Raw genomic sequence first — 16,760 nt, 5'->3', positions numbered from 1 at the left:
TCAATTATTTTTTCCCATATGTTAGCATTGCAGTCAGGGAACAATAGGAGAGCCCTCCGGTGGTTAATTTTACACCTGTATAGTCTGCTGGATTGAAACCAAGATTGTGTAGCCTAACAGATAAAGTATCTGGGTTATGTTTCCAGGACAGTGAATTCAAATCCCCAGCGGGGAGGTTATTAGAAATTCTTCATCTCATTTTCAAATGGATATCACGTTTTCATCACTTCATCTTTCTCATCATCAAATACCTGAAAAATCTTGTTTCAAGAAGCATAACACACAATATTATTCTCCATATTGTTTCCAGGACCTGGTTCATGTATATAGGGCCTTATCCTGCATGGGGCTCAGTGGCCTCACCTCCCTCTGGCTTTGCGAGGATTAAAGATAATACCTTTGACAAGGCAGCTAGCTCTCGGTAGCACTCCGCGAAAAAAAATAAATAGCCTAAAAACCAGCCTTATCATTGTAGCGCCCTCTTCTGGCTAATTTAGGAAAGGAGGAAGACACTTGTTTCATACAGTAGGGATGCATAAATATACTTGTTTTACATTGTAGGGGTTTTTTGCTTGTATTTGTTATAGTGACTACTCAATGGCAGTCACAAGATCAACAACACAACCAAGATACTAAGTCAGTCATGTGGTTAGGTACCTGGACTGGGACTCAGGAGGTTTGGGTTCAGGTCCCACCTTTATAACAGATTTCCTGCTGACCATGGCAAGTCACAATCTGTTTGTCTCAAGTCCCCGTCTGTAAACAGGATGATGATGATAATTCTTCCTGCCTCCAACCTTGTCTACGTAGACTGTGGCATGGATGTGTCTCTTATGTACATGTACAGCATTTAGCACAAGGGGTCCCGGTTTTCCATTTGAGCCACTAGACATTACTGTCATACAAATTATTATTAAGAAGAAGTAGTACCTCACAATCAAGTAGATTAAATTTAGTACACTTGGGAATATTAAACTAATGTAAGTGTACATAGTTTACTAGGCATCACTGGTATTCTTTACATACAAGCTAGGACCTATGCTCTCATATAAAGGATTTCACAGGTTCCTTTGCAAAGAAATATTATTTAAAGTTCTTTCTTTAGAAGACAATTTTTTTTACGTGACCTAATATTCTCGTATTTATTTTACAGTGCATGAGAATAGTAGAATTCATGGTCTTACAGAGGATCCCCAGGAAATGCCACATGGATCTGGGAAGGGAAAGGAAAGGAAGTCAGACAACGAATACATTTCTGCAGCCTATCAGTAGGTGGGCTTTGGAGATGGGATACAATAGAGAGACTGGAATAAGGAAGGCATCTGTTTTGAACTGTTAAAGCTTTGTGCATTTAAGTGCAGAAAAGGTTCAGCCCATTTTTTCTTTCTATTGGAAGGGATGGCCTTTATGTACAAATATAAAATGGAGTCTGTACTTTCAAGGCTACGCTAGTATTAGTCTTTTTTTCCCCACTCCATTTTTCTTTTCATTTCATAGCTTTTCATCTCCTCAAGGGCATTTTCTTACACTGCTTATTTCAGCACTGTGGTTATTTCCTTCTACAAAACCCTGTGCAATATATTTTCAGCCACTTTCACAATGGACACAAGCTTCTATGCAAAATTAATTCCTATACAGTCATGCCCATATACAGAAATTTTACTCATTATTTTCTTATGTAGAGAACAACCCATTCTTTGAATTTTTTTCAGCTAAAAGTCCTATTGAAACTAAGAAATTATATACTTTTTGGAAAACAATCACTGTCATATCCTTAGGCCTCTAGATCTCAGACAAATGCTCTTCTTTGAGTTTATAAAAACCAAGGTCTCTAGGTTTGCTAGACCACCTTTGCTGTTATGATTCTTTCATTCCCAATACACATCTGGAGATTTCAGACAATCAAAATTAGTAAGGTACAATTCACTGAGCTATATTTGTTTAAACAACAGTATTTCTCAGCTGCCCTTTCCAGCTGCAGGTCAAATCATATAAAACCGAAGGGTGTTCAGAAATTATTAAGCATTGCTAGGTAGGCAAGCGGAATAAAATGCCCTGGAGCAGTAAGTCTCACCGAAATCCCAATAGGAAGGGCTTGAGTTAGAGCTGATTTGTATGTGCTAGTTTTTGGGAGGCTCAGCAGAGGAGCACTTGAAAGCAACAGGGTGTTAGAGATGGGCCAAGAGAAGAGAAATGCAGTATGCATGAGAGAGTGGGTTCTATGAAGAGCAAAGGAAACAAACATTCCTATATCCCAACACAAATATAACTGAGTCATCCTATTACCATTGAATTCTTTAGGAGACAGGTTAGGTTTTTTGGAGGCCAGAGAATTGCAGCAGCTGGGACAGGTTACGAAGTTGGTCTGTTGAGCAGAATGGCTTAGGAGTAGGGATCCAGTAGTGGAGAGTCAGGGAGGGGGTGAGGAGTGTGGGCTCAAATCCCTTAAGGGAGAGGGAAGACTGAGGTAGCTCAGAAACTGGAATGGCCACAGCCTAAATCCAGAAGAAAAAAAAAAGGGGGGTTTTGGTGGCAGAGAAATTGGTCAAAACATATGCCTGGCGCTATGGTTGAAGGTTCCTGATTACTGATGATAATATCCTAGATACAAATACACACATTACCTGTAAATATTTAGCTATGTATAAAGGGGCTGATCTAAAGCCCACTGAAATCTATGGAAAGACTCTCATTGACTTAAATGAGCTTTGGATCAGGCCCTAAAACACAACTTATTATATTTATTATTTGTATTGTGGTAGTGCCTAGCAATCCAAGTCATAGACCAGGATCTCAATGTGCTAGGTGCTGTACAAACAGAGCACTGAGTGATGATCCCTGTCCAAAAGAGCTTATCTGCCACCACTCCAGTATCTCCATGGCTGCGAATGGCTCCCATCGTATCTTTCTTTGTGACTGCTGGAATTTGGCCAATACTTAATTAAACTGGGCCTTCTGCTGAGAAGTTAAGACAAAACACAGGAAACATCTCCCCATTTCAATGTTTTGGAGATCAGATTTTCAGCATTTTTGTAAGGTCAGTCATAGTCATTTGTTGTTATTATTACTATATTTAAGTGCTCACAGCATTCTCAGCTCTGTGCAAAACAGGCAGACAGTATCTGGCCCATAAATTTGTTCACCCTGATCTGTTTAGGAGGGGTTTTATTTTTTGGCTGATGTTTGATGCTTCACTTGGCTTTAAGCCTAATCTACAAATACTTACCATGCTTAATTTTACTATCGTGAGTAGCCCCATCTGGAATAGCAAAGTTAAGCACTTGGGCAGGTATTTGCAGATCGGTCCATAGTATGCAACAATCAAACCCAAACGAATGCCTCTACAGATTGGCTTCCAGACACGTACTCAAGCAAGAGTAGCATTTCTCTCTTGGCTTCTGAGAGAAAGGCCCCATGTGACACACTGTATATTCAAAATTAAATACAGAATATCCACAAAAATAAGGCAAGACATAACACTGACTTCTTTGTAGGATGAACATGTGTTGTCTTTGCCCTCTGGCTGGCTAAAAAGAAACACATATATATTACTGCCACGAGGTTTAAAAAAAGAAAATTACACACTGAAAATATGACTGATATGTGAAACTATTTCTCTGCTGCTACCTGGAGAATAGTGAGGAACTTCCAACCCCTCCTCCTCCCATGATCACTAAAAATGTATTTATTAAAATGAAAGACAGTGTTTAAAAGAGAAGAGCCTGCTACCTGCTGTTGCAGAATAGTCACTCTATACAGGACTTCATACATCAAAAGGGATTGGTAAAGGCTGCTTATTGTATATGTTGTTTTTTTAAAAAGGAGGTAGCTATTACAATTGTACTTGCATCTTCCATCAGAGATAAATCCAGTAGGAAAAATAATCCCCATTTATAATCCAAATGCATGCAAAAGGAGAGCAACATTTTATTGAAAATGTCTTATCGGGATTTGAAAAGAAAACCTCTGAGATGCCTGGAAGACCAATTTGAATATATATATTTTTTAAAATCTCTTTAATTGGTTTTCTAGAATACAATAAGCAGCCTTTACAGAGCCATTTGTTTTACAAAAGATCACATGCTTTAAAAGGGAAACTAAATCTTCCTTCAGAGTTGCGACAAGGAAAATGGAAAATAGTTACAATGAAAAGTATCTTTTGACCTCTTAACATATTAAATAATTTATTTGTCTCTTAGTTTAAATGGTTTTACAGATAACTGCATGAAGAACATAAAGTAAGGGTCAGTAAAATCAGAGAGGATTACACCACTGAAATGCTCTCTCTAGTTTCTCTACCTTTGACTTTTTATTTTAACTTGTCTCTATATTCTGCACTTTCAGGCCACAGACATCAGGGCGTTGCATTTTCTCTGCTTTCTTCTCTTCTACCCCCTTAACCAAGATGATAGGAGACAGAGCCTCTGCATTTAAAATACAAACAGGTTATCAAGTCAACCTAAATGGCTTCTGCAGTCCTTTTCTTTCCAAATTTCCTGCCAGCATAACTGCTTAAAGGGAAGGGAATTATCTTGTGGGTCAGATAACTCAGACAATCCCTCTCTGTACACAGGAAGCACTATGCAACATAGGGGTTGCCCATTTGCATATGGAGAATTGCACATAAAATGCAGGTCCTCTCTGAAAAGTAAGAACTATTAAAATGGACTACTTGTGTGATGAAAGGCCATAGGGTTAGGCTTACTCAGTGCTAACCGTCTCGTCTGCACTTATTTTGTCCAACCTCAGTAGCCTGCAGGGCCAAACCTTAGGAGGAAACAAATTAAAGTAACAGTCTGGATTCCTGCAGACCATAAGGGTTTCTTCACCTTGAAATGCTATAGCAGTGCCATTGTAGTGCCTCAGTAAAGACACTATCCACCTCCCCAAGAGATAATAACTAGGTCAACAGAAAAATTCTTCCGTTGACCTAGTGCTGTTTATCCCGGGAGGTTGTTTGGCTTAACCTCCATTGCTCAGGGGTGTGGATTTTTCCCTGAGTGATGTAGCTATGCTGATGTAACTTCCCGGTATCAACTGCCTTGTAGGCTTTGTCTAGACTAGGGTTTAAAGGTAGGATGTTAGCATATGTTAACGTGTTAAAAAAAAAAACACAACACACCCAACATCTAGTCTAGACAATGCATACCACCTGGAGGCTAGGCTTTAACTTTTAACCAGCTTAGCACATATTAGACATATACACTGCCTTGTTTGCACTGGAGAGACAAGGTGGGTGAGGTAGTATCTTTTATTGGACCAACTACACTAAAAGAAAAAGAGGCTGCTCCACTAGACTTTTCAGACTGTTAGTTACCACGTGTTAAAACCACACCATTTCATTGTAGTCCACGCAAAGCTTCAATTAAATATACTATTGCACTGAATTCATTAACTAGAATAAAAAAGGATACTATTTCTTTAGTACTGTACCTTTTCATCTGTAGTTGGCAACTTCTGTGTCCACAGACAGGAGCTTAGAGAATTTCATGCCTCGTTAAAAAAAAAACAAAAAAACCCACACCTTTCCTTCGGCATTGGCCCAATACCTTCTCATTGTGAGCACAATTCTGAAGTCTTTACTGTGGCAAAACTCTTAGATTTTCTTACCAGAAATGGTTTATGAGAAAACATCCCAAATAATTACAAAAATGTTCAAAATGACCACTTGCTCCAAACAGCTGACTGAAAGCCTGATTCAATGCCCATTGGATGCCAGCTAAAAGACTCTCACTGACTTTTCTAGGGCCTGATCCAATACCCTTTTCTTTTTTCAGCATATATGCCGGGTGTTGCTTCAGCATGTAGTCAAGATATTTCAGCAAGTCACTTTTCAGAAATGGATTTCCAGATTTATATGTAATTATTTTAATAAACAAACTATTTGTATCTCTATAATGTTATCAAAACCCCAGATTAAAAAAGAGACAAACATTTTGCTAATGTTTTCAAATTGCAAAATGTCAACAACAACAACAAAATCATTTTTGGAATTAGGTCATTTTTCAGTTTAAAAAAAAATAATGGAAAATGTTTCACCAGCTCTATCCAAGAGGTGTCAAGCTGAGCATTTGAAATCTGTATTTCAGATAAAAATGAAACTCACAATACTGCATGTTTATTGCGAAAATGCTTAATATTATCCTTTAAACATGGAACTTATTTAGGCCCTTGCTTGATGGTGCTGTAAGCACTTCTAATCTGATGGTCTCATGTCTTTCTAGAAAATCCTACAGTGTGAAAGGGAACACAAAATAGTAAATATGATCATACTTAACCTTGTATTTAAATGACCAAAATGATTTTAAAGTGAAGTTATAAGCAAGTTTTAAATAAAATTAATGCTTAAGCTTCTAATCAAACTCACAACAAAAAGAGCATTTAAAGTCAGCAGTTTCAGTGATTACACCAGGGAAGTACAAAGTGACTGTTACATCAAAGAACTCTCATAAACACAAGCCAGCAATAAAAATGTGCAAAATATTGTATCCATACTATATCACATTCTGAACTCCTCCTCTGACCAAACTAACCAAACAAATGCTAAGGGAGAACATGCACTAGCCCTAAAATAAAGAAAATCCAAACCTATATGAGACACAAGCAACTTACTCACCTTTGAAGACTCAGTGACCTTAACAGTTGCCACTGCAAAGTACAATTGGAACAGTTTTGAAGGTTATCTACACAATTGGTAAAAACAGATGTACACCAAAGTGAATAGTACTGCATGGGAAATTATCTTTGCCCAATCAAAATTGTGTGGTTTTAAATTTCAAAGTTAAATTCACCATTGAAGTCTCATCTTGCTTTAGAAATAGAACATGACATATTACTGCATTCTTGCTAGATCCACTCAGAATGTAGACTCTACCCCCCTTTTTGATAATCAGTCCAGTTCTTAACAGAGATGTAACTGCAATGATGCTTTTTTATTACAAAGATCACAAAATCCACCATCACAATTAGCACCCTGGTTGGTGGTCCCAGAAGTGCCAAGGACAGAATGGGTATAGAGAATTAATGCAATCCAAGCCCAGATTCCTCCAGCATTAAACCTAGTGCCTTGATTTCGCTATATTCCCTTATCTTCTATATATGGACACCATCGTTTACTGCATCTGTAAGAAAATAACCTATGATCCCTTGTTTCATTTGCATTTAATTAATTCAGTAACTAAAAAGTTGTTAGCATATAACATTGGTTTTCTAGAATCTGTATGTATTGACATAAATTGTATCGTTATATTCATTTCAGGAACTTATTTTAGATTTTTCTTTTGACACATTGATATTATTGTTCTAAGGAACGAGTTATGCCTACTACAGCTGAGTCTGCCCACAAGCTGGATATTTTCAACACATGCCTTGAAACTTGCATAACTGAATGCGACCAACTGCCATGGAATTCCAGCCCCCAACTGCTCTCCAAAACACATGTACATCCCTGCAATGGAGGACAGGAAGAGTCAGAATTAGATCATTTGACGGGGGCCCCATCAGCACACAGATCTCGTCCTCCTTCCATAGCACAATCCTCCTCAATCTCCCTCCGAGAGACCTTAGTGGGGTTGCTGTGCATGGGGAGGTGGATGTGTTATGCTCATTGGTTTTCCTCTTCCTCCCTCTCTCGCACCCACCCACGCATCGTTGGCAACGTGGTGGGAGATCCTAGAGGCTGTGGTGAGGAGGAATGTGTCTGGCAACTGACCTACAGCGAAGCTGTTCTGCCTGGGAGCTGGAGGAAGGCACCCAACATTCTGCTCTGGAGACAGACCGCCTCCATGCGAATGGCTGTGACCTCCCACAGAAACCCCAAGATCTAAGAATGCTGAGGAAGACCCCTCCCCCCACTCCTTCTGTGAATCCCACAGGAACAATATCTTGGAAACGGAGGGAATACTTCTGGAGATGTTCTTGCTCCTGCCCCAGGTTTCTTTGTGAGAGTGGTGATCTGGAAATTAATGCTGAAGGGCTGTTCTGCCGGCCCTACACAAAATTTCCTTTAAGGTCCATAGTTTGAGCTGGGACTGCAGGATCAGGCCCCATATTTGTTGGGATACTTACTTTTGTATTATTGTATTTTGTAGAATCAATCTTAAGCTGTAAATTCATTCTAGACAGTTTCAGATAAAGAGCTCTTTTCATTCTCATTGTAACATACGGGCAAAACCCAGGTTTCATGGCTAAACTTGGATGTTCTTCAAACTTACGTTTTCTTTTTTCTTGGATATGAAAACTGGACTGCATTAAAATGTGAAAAAACTATACTCACCATCATTCACACGTCTGCAATGGATGCATCAACAAGAGTTTTAGTTTTCTAAACGTTACAGTTACTAAGCAGACATGCAGTGGCCTCTGGACTTAAATTGTGTCAGTTGCCCATTAAGTCTGATGTATAAAGATGTTGAAACTAGATTCAAGGTGCTCGTTTCAGAACTAGATTCTGGAATCATGTCAGAATAAGATCTTGTCTACACAAGAAAGTCACACCAGTTTAAATTAATTCCTGAATTGATTTAGTTAGACTGGAGCAAACGCCTTTGCAGACATGCTTATTTCAGTTTATGATGGTTTGTTTTAGGTTAACAGATTCCTAATCGACCTAAGCTAACCCCAAACAAGTACAAGAGTTTGCTCTGGCTTAACTAAATCAGTTTAAAGTTACCCCTCTAGTCAACCCATTGCAACTTCCTCATGTAGACGACATGTTATCTGGTTACTTATGATTTTGATAGCCAAAATAATCAGTTTTTTATAACATGTGCAGAAGCAGCCAGCTAATCTTAGGCAAAAACTCTTCCCAAAGCCCATGTCTCTGACAGGAGATGAAAAAACCCCTTTCTAGGTAAAACTACCCTTCAACCATGGTCCCCAAACAAGAATTACCAGTATTGAATACAAATTCAGTCAGTAAAGGAGCAAATATATTCTAGTTTTATTTGTAAAATATTCTTTCCTAAGGGCAAAATACATTTTACAAAAGTTAGCAAAAATTGGTACAATTATGAGGAAACTATTACTATTTTTTGTTCAGTTATTTGGGTCTCTTCAGAATGGAAGATAGAAGTACACATCACATTGACAGAATTCAGTGCTAGTTAGCTAAGTCCATAAATATGCCATCCTGACATTTACATCTGTGGATGACAGTGGAAAAATTCTCTACAAATACCGAAGAAAAAAAAATTTAAGCATTTTTGGTATTTTTCTGAGTTTTGTAACTGGAAATACCTACAGACTAGATTCTAAAACTGTTGGTATTTTGCAAGGAGGATCCTAAAGAAGAATAATGATAGTATGTCGGTCATAAACAAGAACAACTCTATTTCAAATGTTAATTTGAGGACTAAACAACAACAGCATAAAATCTATAGTGAAAATAAATCCATTCAAATGATTCATTTAAGCCTAAATGTATATACAGTCATGTAAAAAATGGAAGGAAAGTTATTTTCTATTCATATAGAGTATTTAATATGACTATTAGAGTCAAGTAATTTCCAAAATAAGATGCTTTATTAACATATGTATAAAATCTTATGGTGGAGGGAGGAAAAAGGGAACATATGTAACTATTTTTGAGGGACAAAGCTCCAGCAATCCTGACTATCTTGGAGACAAACAATGTCTGAAAAGAGTCTGCATTTTCACCTTTCAGGGTTTGACTTTGTAGGGTTAGGATGTCAAATGCTTCTAACTACTAACAATCCACAAAAAACAGAGCAAATATGCTTGATAGTTCACACAAACTGCCCAGAAACCTAAAAGCTGTGACTATTATAGGTGAGTCTGGATAGGTATAACAATTGTCATCTTAATCATGACTCAGGATATACAGAGCTAAAGCATGAGTCTCTTTAGCTTGAGCTAAAGGACCAATGGCTTGATGCTATGCACAATGAAGCCAATGGAAAGCCTTCCATTGACTTCATTGGTCCATCAGGACCCAAGTTCTCTAGCTGGAAGCTCAAACATACTCCTATCCTCGGTGGATTAGACACAGAGGGGGACATGTAACAAACACGGAACAGTGGGTTACGTTGGTATGGTATGGTATATGTTGATTATCCCTTCAGAAGGATATATTTTGTATTTTACATTGAGTAAAAGAGAACCAGAATATATATACAAAAATATTCTTTCTTAATATTCATTCCAGACAAGAGCCAACCATCGGGAAGAGGAAAAATATTACTTACCAGCAATTGTATTTGTTGTAGTTGCCCTCATCTTCCCTTATCCTACAACAAAATCTCTGCTGTAGGATGGGAGAAAAAAACGAAATGTCTGACAACTCAAAGTGGTGCAATACCAATCACACTCTCCTTTCTATGTTATAAGTTTTTTCAATTATATTATCCAGCTGTTAGAACAACTTCCCCTCCCCAAACATAACAAGCTTGACCCAGCTAGGCTTTTGAATCCTTATTGTTTTGTTCAGAGGGACAATCATTTTCTCTTTCCTGTTCTGTGCAGTGGACTTCCTCAAGGCAAAATGCTCTCTTCTGGGGCCAGTACTTTACTGAAAGTAGGTGCTTGTCAGACAAGTGCCCATCATGCAACCTACCATGAATGGAGTAAGGCATCAGTGCCAGTGGCTCAAGAAGGGAGGGACCCCAGGTCTTCCACCATTTTGGCCTTGTGGAGTATATTATATAGTGCTGGGGACAACCCAAAAAGATTGGCTTCTGTATAGTATTTTGAACAACCTACAGCATGACTGCAGCTAGATGTCAGATGGTTGTAAGACATAGCTTTTTAGTCTGTAAGGTTGATAGTGTCACTTTCATACGGCTTTACTGAAGTAGGGCTTTGCGGAGGACTCTTTTCACTTGATGGTAGTGTAGCCAAGACCTTCTTTCGGACTCCAATTGCAGCCTTCTTATGGTCATGTCTAAGACTGCGGATTGTACTGTTTATGGCAGCCACACATGCTTTCCAATCATATCCAGTTTCCTTTAGATCAAAGGATGGGTAGTTCTCTTGAAGAAAGTCTAAAAGATAAAACAACCAGACAAGTAGGGCATCATCATCAATTATGTATGCAAGCTCTGTTTTGCTTGAATGTTTTATTTGGACACAACTGGGCCAAAACAAGTATTGAGAAGTGCATTCTCCCAGTACAGAATATAGTCAAGCGCACCATTAAGTTACAAGGGTCAAAGCTAGAGTGATGATGAAGTCTATTTTTAAAAAGTTATTGGAAAAGCTGAAATACAGAAAAGTGACTAGATGGCCTAGGGAGATAATATGTGGACAGGGTTTGTTTGTTTTGTTTTTTAATCTTGCATAGATCAGGAGTGGAGGTAAAAATATATCCCCCCTCCATTCCTCCCACTAGTTGTGCCTCTAATCTCATGGCAGTTTCACATAATGTTTTGGAAGCTGCATGATTGATTATGGATACAAGGTTAGTAATTTTTATTTATTTCCAGCCCATCTTTTGAAGAGAGTTTAGCTGTGCATACCTCTGAGAGCATTGATTCTGTTGCAGTCCAGTGGACACATGCCACGTTCCAGATTACCATACACATTGCTCTTCACCAATATATCTTCTGTGAAGAGATGGCGAATCAGATAGCGAGCTGACAACTCTGGCCGAGACTTCCCCTTGGCTACATAAATAACTGAGAAGGGCAACTGAACGTTGCGCCATGGACTCCCAAGATGTTCTAGAGAGGGAGTTGGAGAGATGAATATTTTATTTTCATTGAGAAATGTTGTTTTCCATGCTTTCAAGGGACCACATTATACTAGGAAGGTAGAAGACAATTTTTTCCCCCTATACTGCTTGTTTGGAAAGGCCAGAAGAAATAACTTAACATATATATACATAGCATCTTTCATCCTGAAAGATCTCAAACCACTTGACAAACTATACAAGATATGTGCGCACTCATGAAATGAATCACTGTAGTTAGAACTAAAATCCAGCAGCTCTGGGATGGAATAATGATAGCTAGCTAGCTAGGCAGACCACCAGTGTGCAACATACTGAATGTGGAGGAGAGGAAGAAAAAAATTTAGCCAAGGACATGAAGCAAGCCCTGGTCTTACAAAAAGCATCATGGGATCCTCAGAAATCAAGGTCCTGTCTGTGTGACCCTTACAGTTGCTCCTTGAAGAGTTTTACATGCAGTAATGCAGAAAACTCCATGTATCTAAATGATTGCAATAATGCAGGTGGAACCTTGGATTCGGGAACACTAGGTATTTTAAACACAATGGCTTATTTTGCAAGCCACCCCAAGCAGCCAAAAAAATTATTTCAAATATATATTTGCTCTGCTGTATAGTAGCATAACAGAGCCTTTGTTATGCTTTCAGAAATGCTAGTTATGCAACTTGACTTGCTTCAGGACTGCTTCCTGTACTGTGTTATTTCATCTAAAAAAATAAATAAATAGTCCTTCCAAGAAATAAAAGCAGTGCTGCTTTCTGATAGTATTCAAACTTTGTGGGTGGAGAATGAAAATAGTATGAACATTCTTCTATATTACTCTGAAACTACTTCATTCAATGAAGAAGCGAGCCACACACTGAATAAAAGGTACATTATATTGTGACAAAGTTCCTCCTCTGCCTCTGCGGGTCCTGCGCTTATTGGCAGATTTGCTTGCCTCAGAGGTTCACAGCAGCCCGCAGTTTGGCCACTCTTGCTAGTGGCTCAAACCTGCCATCCACTCAGCTAACCTCATCACTGGCCAGCATGGGGGAAACGGAGAACAATCCCTGCAGTTGAGGACAGGGCAGATCCCTTTCCAATTTAGATCTTCCCTTCTGGTGTTTCTCACAGACCATGTCAACTCCTCCTGTGTCTGATCAGGAGTTGGAGGGATGGAGGGGGAACCCGGGCCCACCCTCTACACCGGGTTCCAGCTACAACTCTCTGGGCTACTTCCCCATTGCCTTCCCCCCAGCACCTTCTTTATCCACACTGCAGGATCTTCCTCCTGAAGCCTGATCACACTTGAACCCCTACTAACTGATGGGAGGTCCTTTTTAAACCAGGTGTCCTGATTAGCCTGCCTGCCATAATTGAATCTAGAAAGTTCTTAATTGGCTCTGGGTGTCTTGATTAGCTTGCCTGTCTTAACTGGTTCTGGCAGGTTCCTGATTGCTCTAGGGCAGCCCCTGCTCTGGTCACTCAGGGAAAAGAAAACTGTTCATCCAGTGGCCAATATATTTGCCTTCTACCAGACTCCTGTATCACACTGGTCTGGGTCTGTCACAATATGTAGCAAAAGAAGAGTCAATTACGAGGCCTGTTGAGTAAGAGGGTCCTGCCACCTCTTTTGTGGGCTGCTCAAGCCCTATACAAGTCCCACCCAACCAGTTGTCTCCCAGGGAACTGGCCACAGAGAATTTCCCCCAGAGATCTCTATAGCCATTACATGCCACATGTGGTATCTTGTTTTACTGTTGCATTTATAAACTGTGCACTTTTACTAATGGAAGAAAATAAAACAAGTTTTAAGGCTGCTTTTGGGATTGTTTGGAAATTGTCAAAGTTTAGCACAGTGAAAGATCTGCCTGTCAGATTAGGATATAGAAAATTTCTCTGCCTCTTTAATATGCCAAGCTGCCTTGAAACATCTATTATTTCTCATATAAAGTGGGAAAATAGGGTAATAATGCATGAACTCTTGAAATGCTAGATGGACTAGTTCACAGATGAGATCGCCAATCTAATTATTCAGAAAAAAAGTGCAAATGTGTTTGTGATAAGGACATGGGTGGAGGAGAACACAGGTGGTCTGTTGCCAGAGTGTGTTTGCCATGAGGGGACATACTACCTATACTGAGGGATTGTCTTGGGAAAAATGGAAAGCAGTCCTGTAGGTCAGTAAACCCCATTTACCATTGTGTGGGATTCAAGGCACTGTATATCACAAATGATTTCACTTACCTGTACTTAAACTAGCGCAGTAGTTTTGGAATCTTAACATCTACTACTTCTCAATCAATTGTATAAAATGCAATTTGTGTTAACCCAGAAGATGAAAGTCTCCTAACTTACCCATTGGTTCCAAAGACTGTAGTTTATTGGATGAAGGTGCATGGAACATCTCAGGGACTTTATCCCATGTGGTATTCTGAAGTCTGTTTGTTGTTGAGCTGGTCATTTTCTGAGAGGATTGAGAATTGACTTCACTATCTTCCCCATTATAGTTTAAATCCACACAAATGGATGTGTCTGGAGTGTCAGCAGGTTTCTCCTTCCCTTCAGTAGTCTCCTGAAACACACAAATGGAGTTAACACATGCTTTGGGAGAAGTCTACCGGTTTTCCAGTTAAGTGTGTCAAATGATTTCTACATTATTAGGAATTAGATTCCCCAAATTTGAGAAATTGTTAACCATACGTTTCAACCACAAGAGCCACATGTCAGCCACTTGTTGAGGTCCTTGTGTAATGAGGCACTTTGGAAGCTGAGTTGCATGGATTTTCCAGGTGTTCTTGGGGTGAAATACCAGTGTGATGCAAAGGGGCTGGAAATATATGACCAGATATGTGAAGGCCTATAAGAATATACAGTGGAGGTACAGTCTTGGGGAAGCATAATCTAGATACGCTGAAGACCCAAGGATTGCAAGGTAGAGAGGAAAAATAAATGAAGTGAGAAATGCTGGAGGTCATGCCAGAGATACTTTGGGTGGAACTGTGACTATTATCTGTGAACAGTAGGAAGACAGATGACATCCCTGGTTTGAACTAAAGAGGCCAGAAGAACTATAGTGTAGGTAGAGTAGTTCTGATCCTTTTATTGCACCCAACACAAACCTCAGAGATATTACTTGCCAGGGAAACCTTTATAGCTAGTTAACAACTGCAGCATTGAATTCTGCACATCAAAATAACAGTTTAACTTGTAAGACACCTTTCCAACACTGTTTTGAGCCCCTAGCTATTGCAAAACAGTACAGGATATGAGAGTGAAATAATTGTCAAGGCTTCTGGGAAAGGATCCTGCTGTACACTTTTTTAGAGTAACAGAAGACATTGCTGAAGTCCGTGCAGATTGTTTTGGAAGGACACTGACTAAAGGGGTTTGATAGATGGGGATAAGAAGTGAGCTTTCATTCAATTTGCAATAATGTTAATAGACTATAAATAAATTAATCGGTAAATAAATTCCAGTGACATGGAGACAGTTTACTGTCCATCAATAGGTTAAGATAAATTTGTGTGTCCCTAATAGTAGTGGTAAGATAAACAAAAGGGTAAAACATTTTCCATTAGTTTAACCAAACAAGGGCACTTGCAAATGGTTTTATTTAAATAGTTTAATACTGAAAAATGTAAGAAATAAAATACTTATTCGTAACAGTTCTTATACAGTAATTTTTGCTAAAGGTTTTTTTTTGTTTTTGTTTTTATCTTTATTTAAGTAAATATTCCTGCATGACCATTAAAAGTGTATTTGAGTTGATCCTTAATGAAGAGCTCTTAAAAATAAATTCTAACAAGGGATAATCTGCATTATTGATAGAAGTCGGGGGAGTGGCATAGCTAGTTATACAGGACCCCTATTCTGCAAAGATTTATGCATGTTGTTAAAGGGTTAGATGACTGGGAATAATTCAGATCACACAGGTCTTCTAATAACTAGCTACGTAAACTTTGGTAAGATTGGTAACTATTCTATAAAATTACTACAAGTTGCAACAAATTTTACTATCTATAGGCAAATATTACAAAATCCTAAAATGAAAATACAGTATGTGTGTGTATCTTTTGTTAATACTGTAAAATATAAAAATGCTGACACTGTTCCACACATACCATTGTGACTGGAGTCAGTGGAGCTGTGCTGAACCACGACAAAATAAGTCCCGAAGAGTCTTAAATTATGGGGCTCAAGTGGTGAGGTATTTACTTATACATCTAATTCTGTAAGAAACCATTTACTCTCTCATTAATAACTATTAAACCTGGAGATGACTTACTGGGTTTATTTTGGTTTCACAGCGTAAGCAGCGGATCATGGCATTGACGTTTGTGATGCAGGTTTTCCAGTCTCTTCCATATTCACTCAGGTCATAATTTGGGAAATGAGCTGCAAGAAATTCTGCACACAAAATGTAGGAAGTCTTTTAAACTATGTGATAATAAAGAAGCACTAAAAAGATCTTTAGTCAAATAAGAGAACACAATGAGATAAATTTCAAGTGCTTGCCAAGGTTGTGAATGAGTTTTAGATTTTAGCTTATATTAAGGAAATGTATGGTAGACTGGTACTTTTTCAAGACAGGCACAGTAAAACTTCTGCATCTCATTACAAAAATGAGATGCATCAGAAAAGTTTCCCTGTACCTGATACTGAATAATGAAAATGCTCCTTATTTCTTAGTAGATACACGGAAATTGTCAAACAAACTACCTATCAATAGAGACGACAGGACAAGCAAATGGGCTAACATATATCATTCATATGGACTGTGGTTTGCTTTCTGCCAAGACAGAATAAATGAATGCCTGATTTGTGAGTCTTACAAAAACGAGTAGCTAGTGTGTACGTAGGTGGGCGCATGTGGGTTTGGGGCTGGGAAGGGCATTTCTCAAAATGTTGCCACCCTTACCACTTTTCAAAAAAGGAAGAAATGGAGGGTTAGGAGAAAAATGTTGACACGTCCATTAACTTGTGTCCTATGTGTGTTATGGCCTCATAATACAAAATGAATATGATCAGCTCTGATTGATTAATGAGAAAAATATGAAATTAGAGTCATCAGAGAAACTACCATACATAT

At 38.7% G+C, this 16,760-nt stretch overlaps 1 protein-coding gene across 10 annotated transcripts in view; it reads right to left on the bottom strand.

Annotated features, from left to right (window-relative positions):
* Nucleotides 1–6,166: 6,166 nt before the first annotated feature.
* The window catches only part of BEND2 (BEN domain containing 2), a 37,514-nt gene continuing 26,920 nt past the window's right edge, over nucleotides 6,167–16,760 (bottom strand). For 5 of the 10 annotated variants that reach the window (XM_077816381.1, XM_077816409.1, XM_077816429.1 and 2 more), the window contains 4 exons: nucleotides 15,957–16,078; nucleotides 14,027–14,243; nucleotides 11,475–11,678; nucleotides 8,920–11,000 (listed from right to left, as the gene is read on the bottom strand). In XM_077816381.1, coding sequence (XP_077672507.1) covers nucleotides 10,765–11,000; nucleotides 11,475–11,678; nucleotides 14,027–14,243; nucleotides 15,957–16,078 — 779 coding nt within the window. In that variant the 3' untranslated portion in view covers nucleotides 8,920–10,764. Of the gene's footprint in view, nucleotides 6,649–8,919; nucleotides 11,001–11,474; nucleotides 11,679–14,026; nucleotides 14,244–15,956; nucleotides 16,079–16,760 lie in introns of those variants that run through there. The other 5 variants (XR_013346081.1, XR_013346084.1, XR_013346082.1 and 2 more) reach the window with 5 other exon arrangements.

This window comes from Eretmochelys imbricata, chromosome 1 (genome assembly GCF_965152235.1).
Source record: "Eretmochelys imbricata isolate rEreImb1 chromosome 1, rEreImb1.hap1, whole genome shotgun sequence".
NCBI classification, from domain to species: Eukaryota; Metazoa; Chordata; order Testudines; family Cheloniidae; genus Eretmochelys; species Eretmochelys imbricata.
This window is presented reverse-complemented; position numbering and strand designations above follow the sequence as displayed.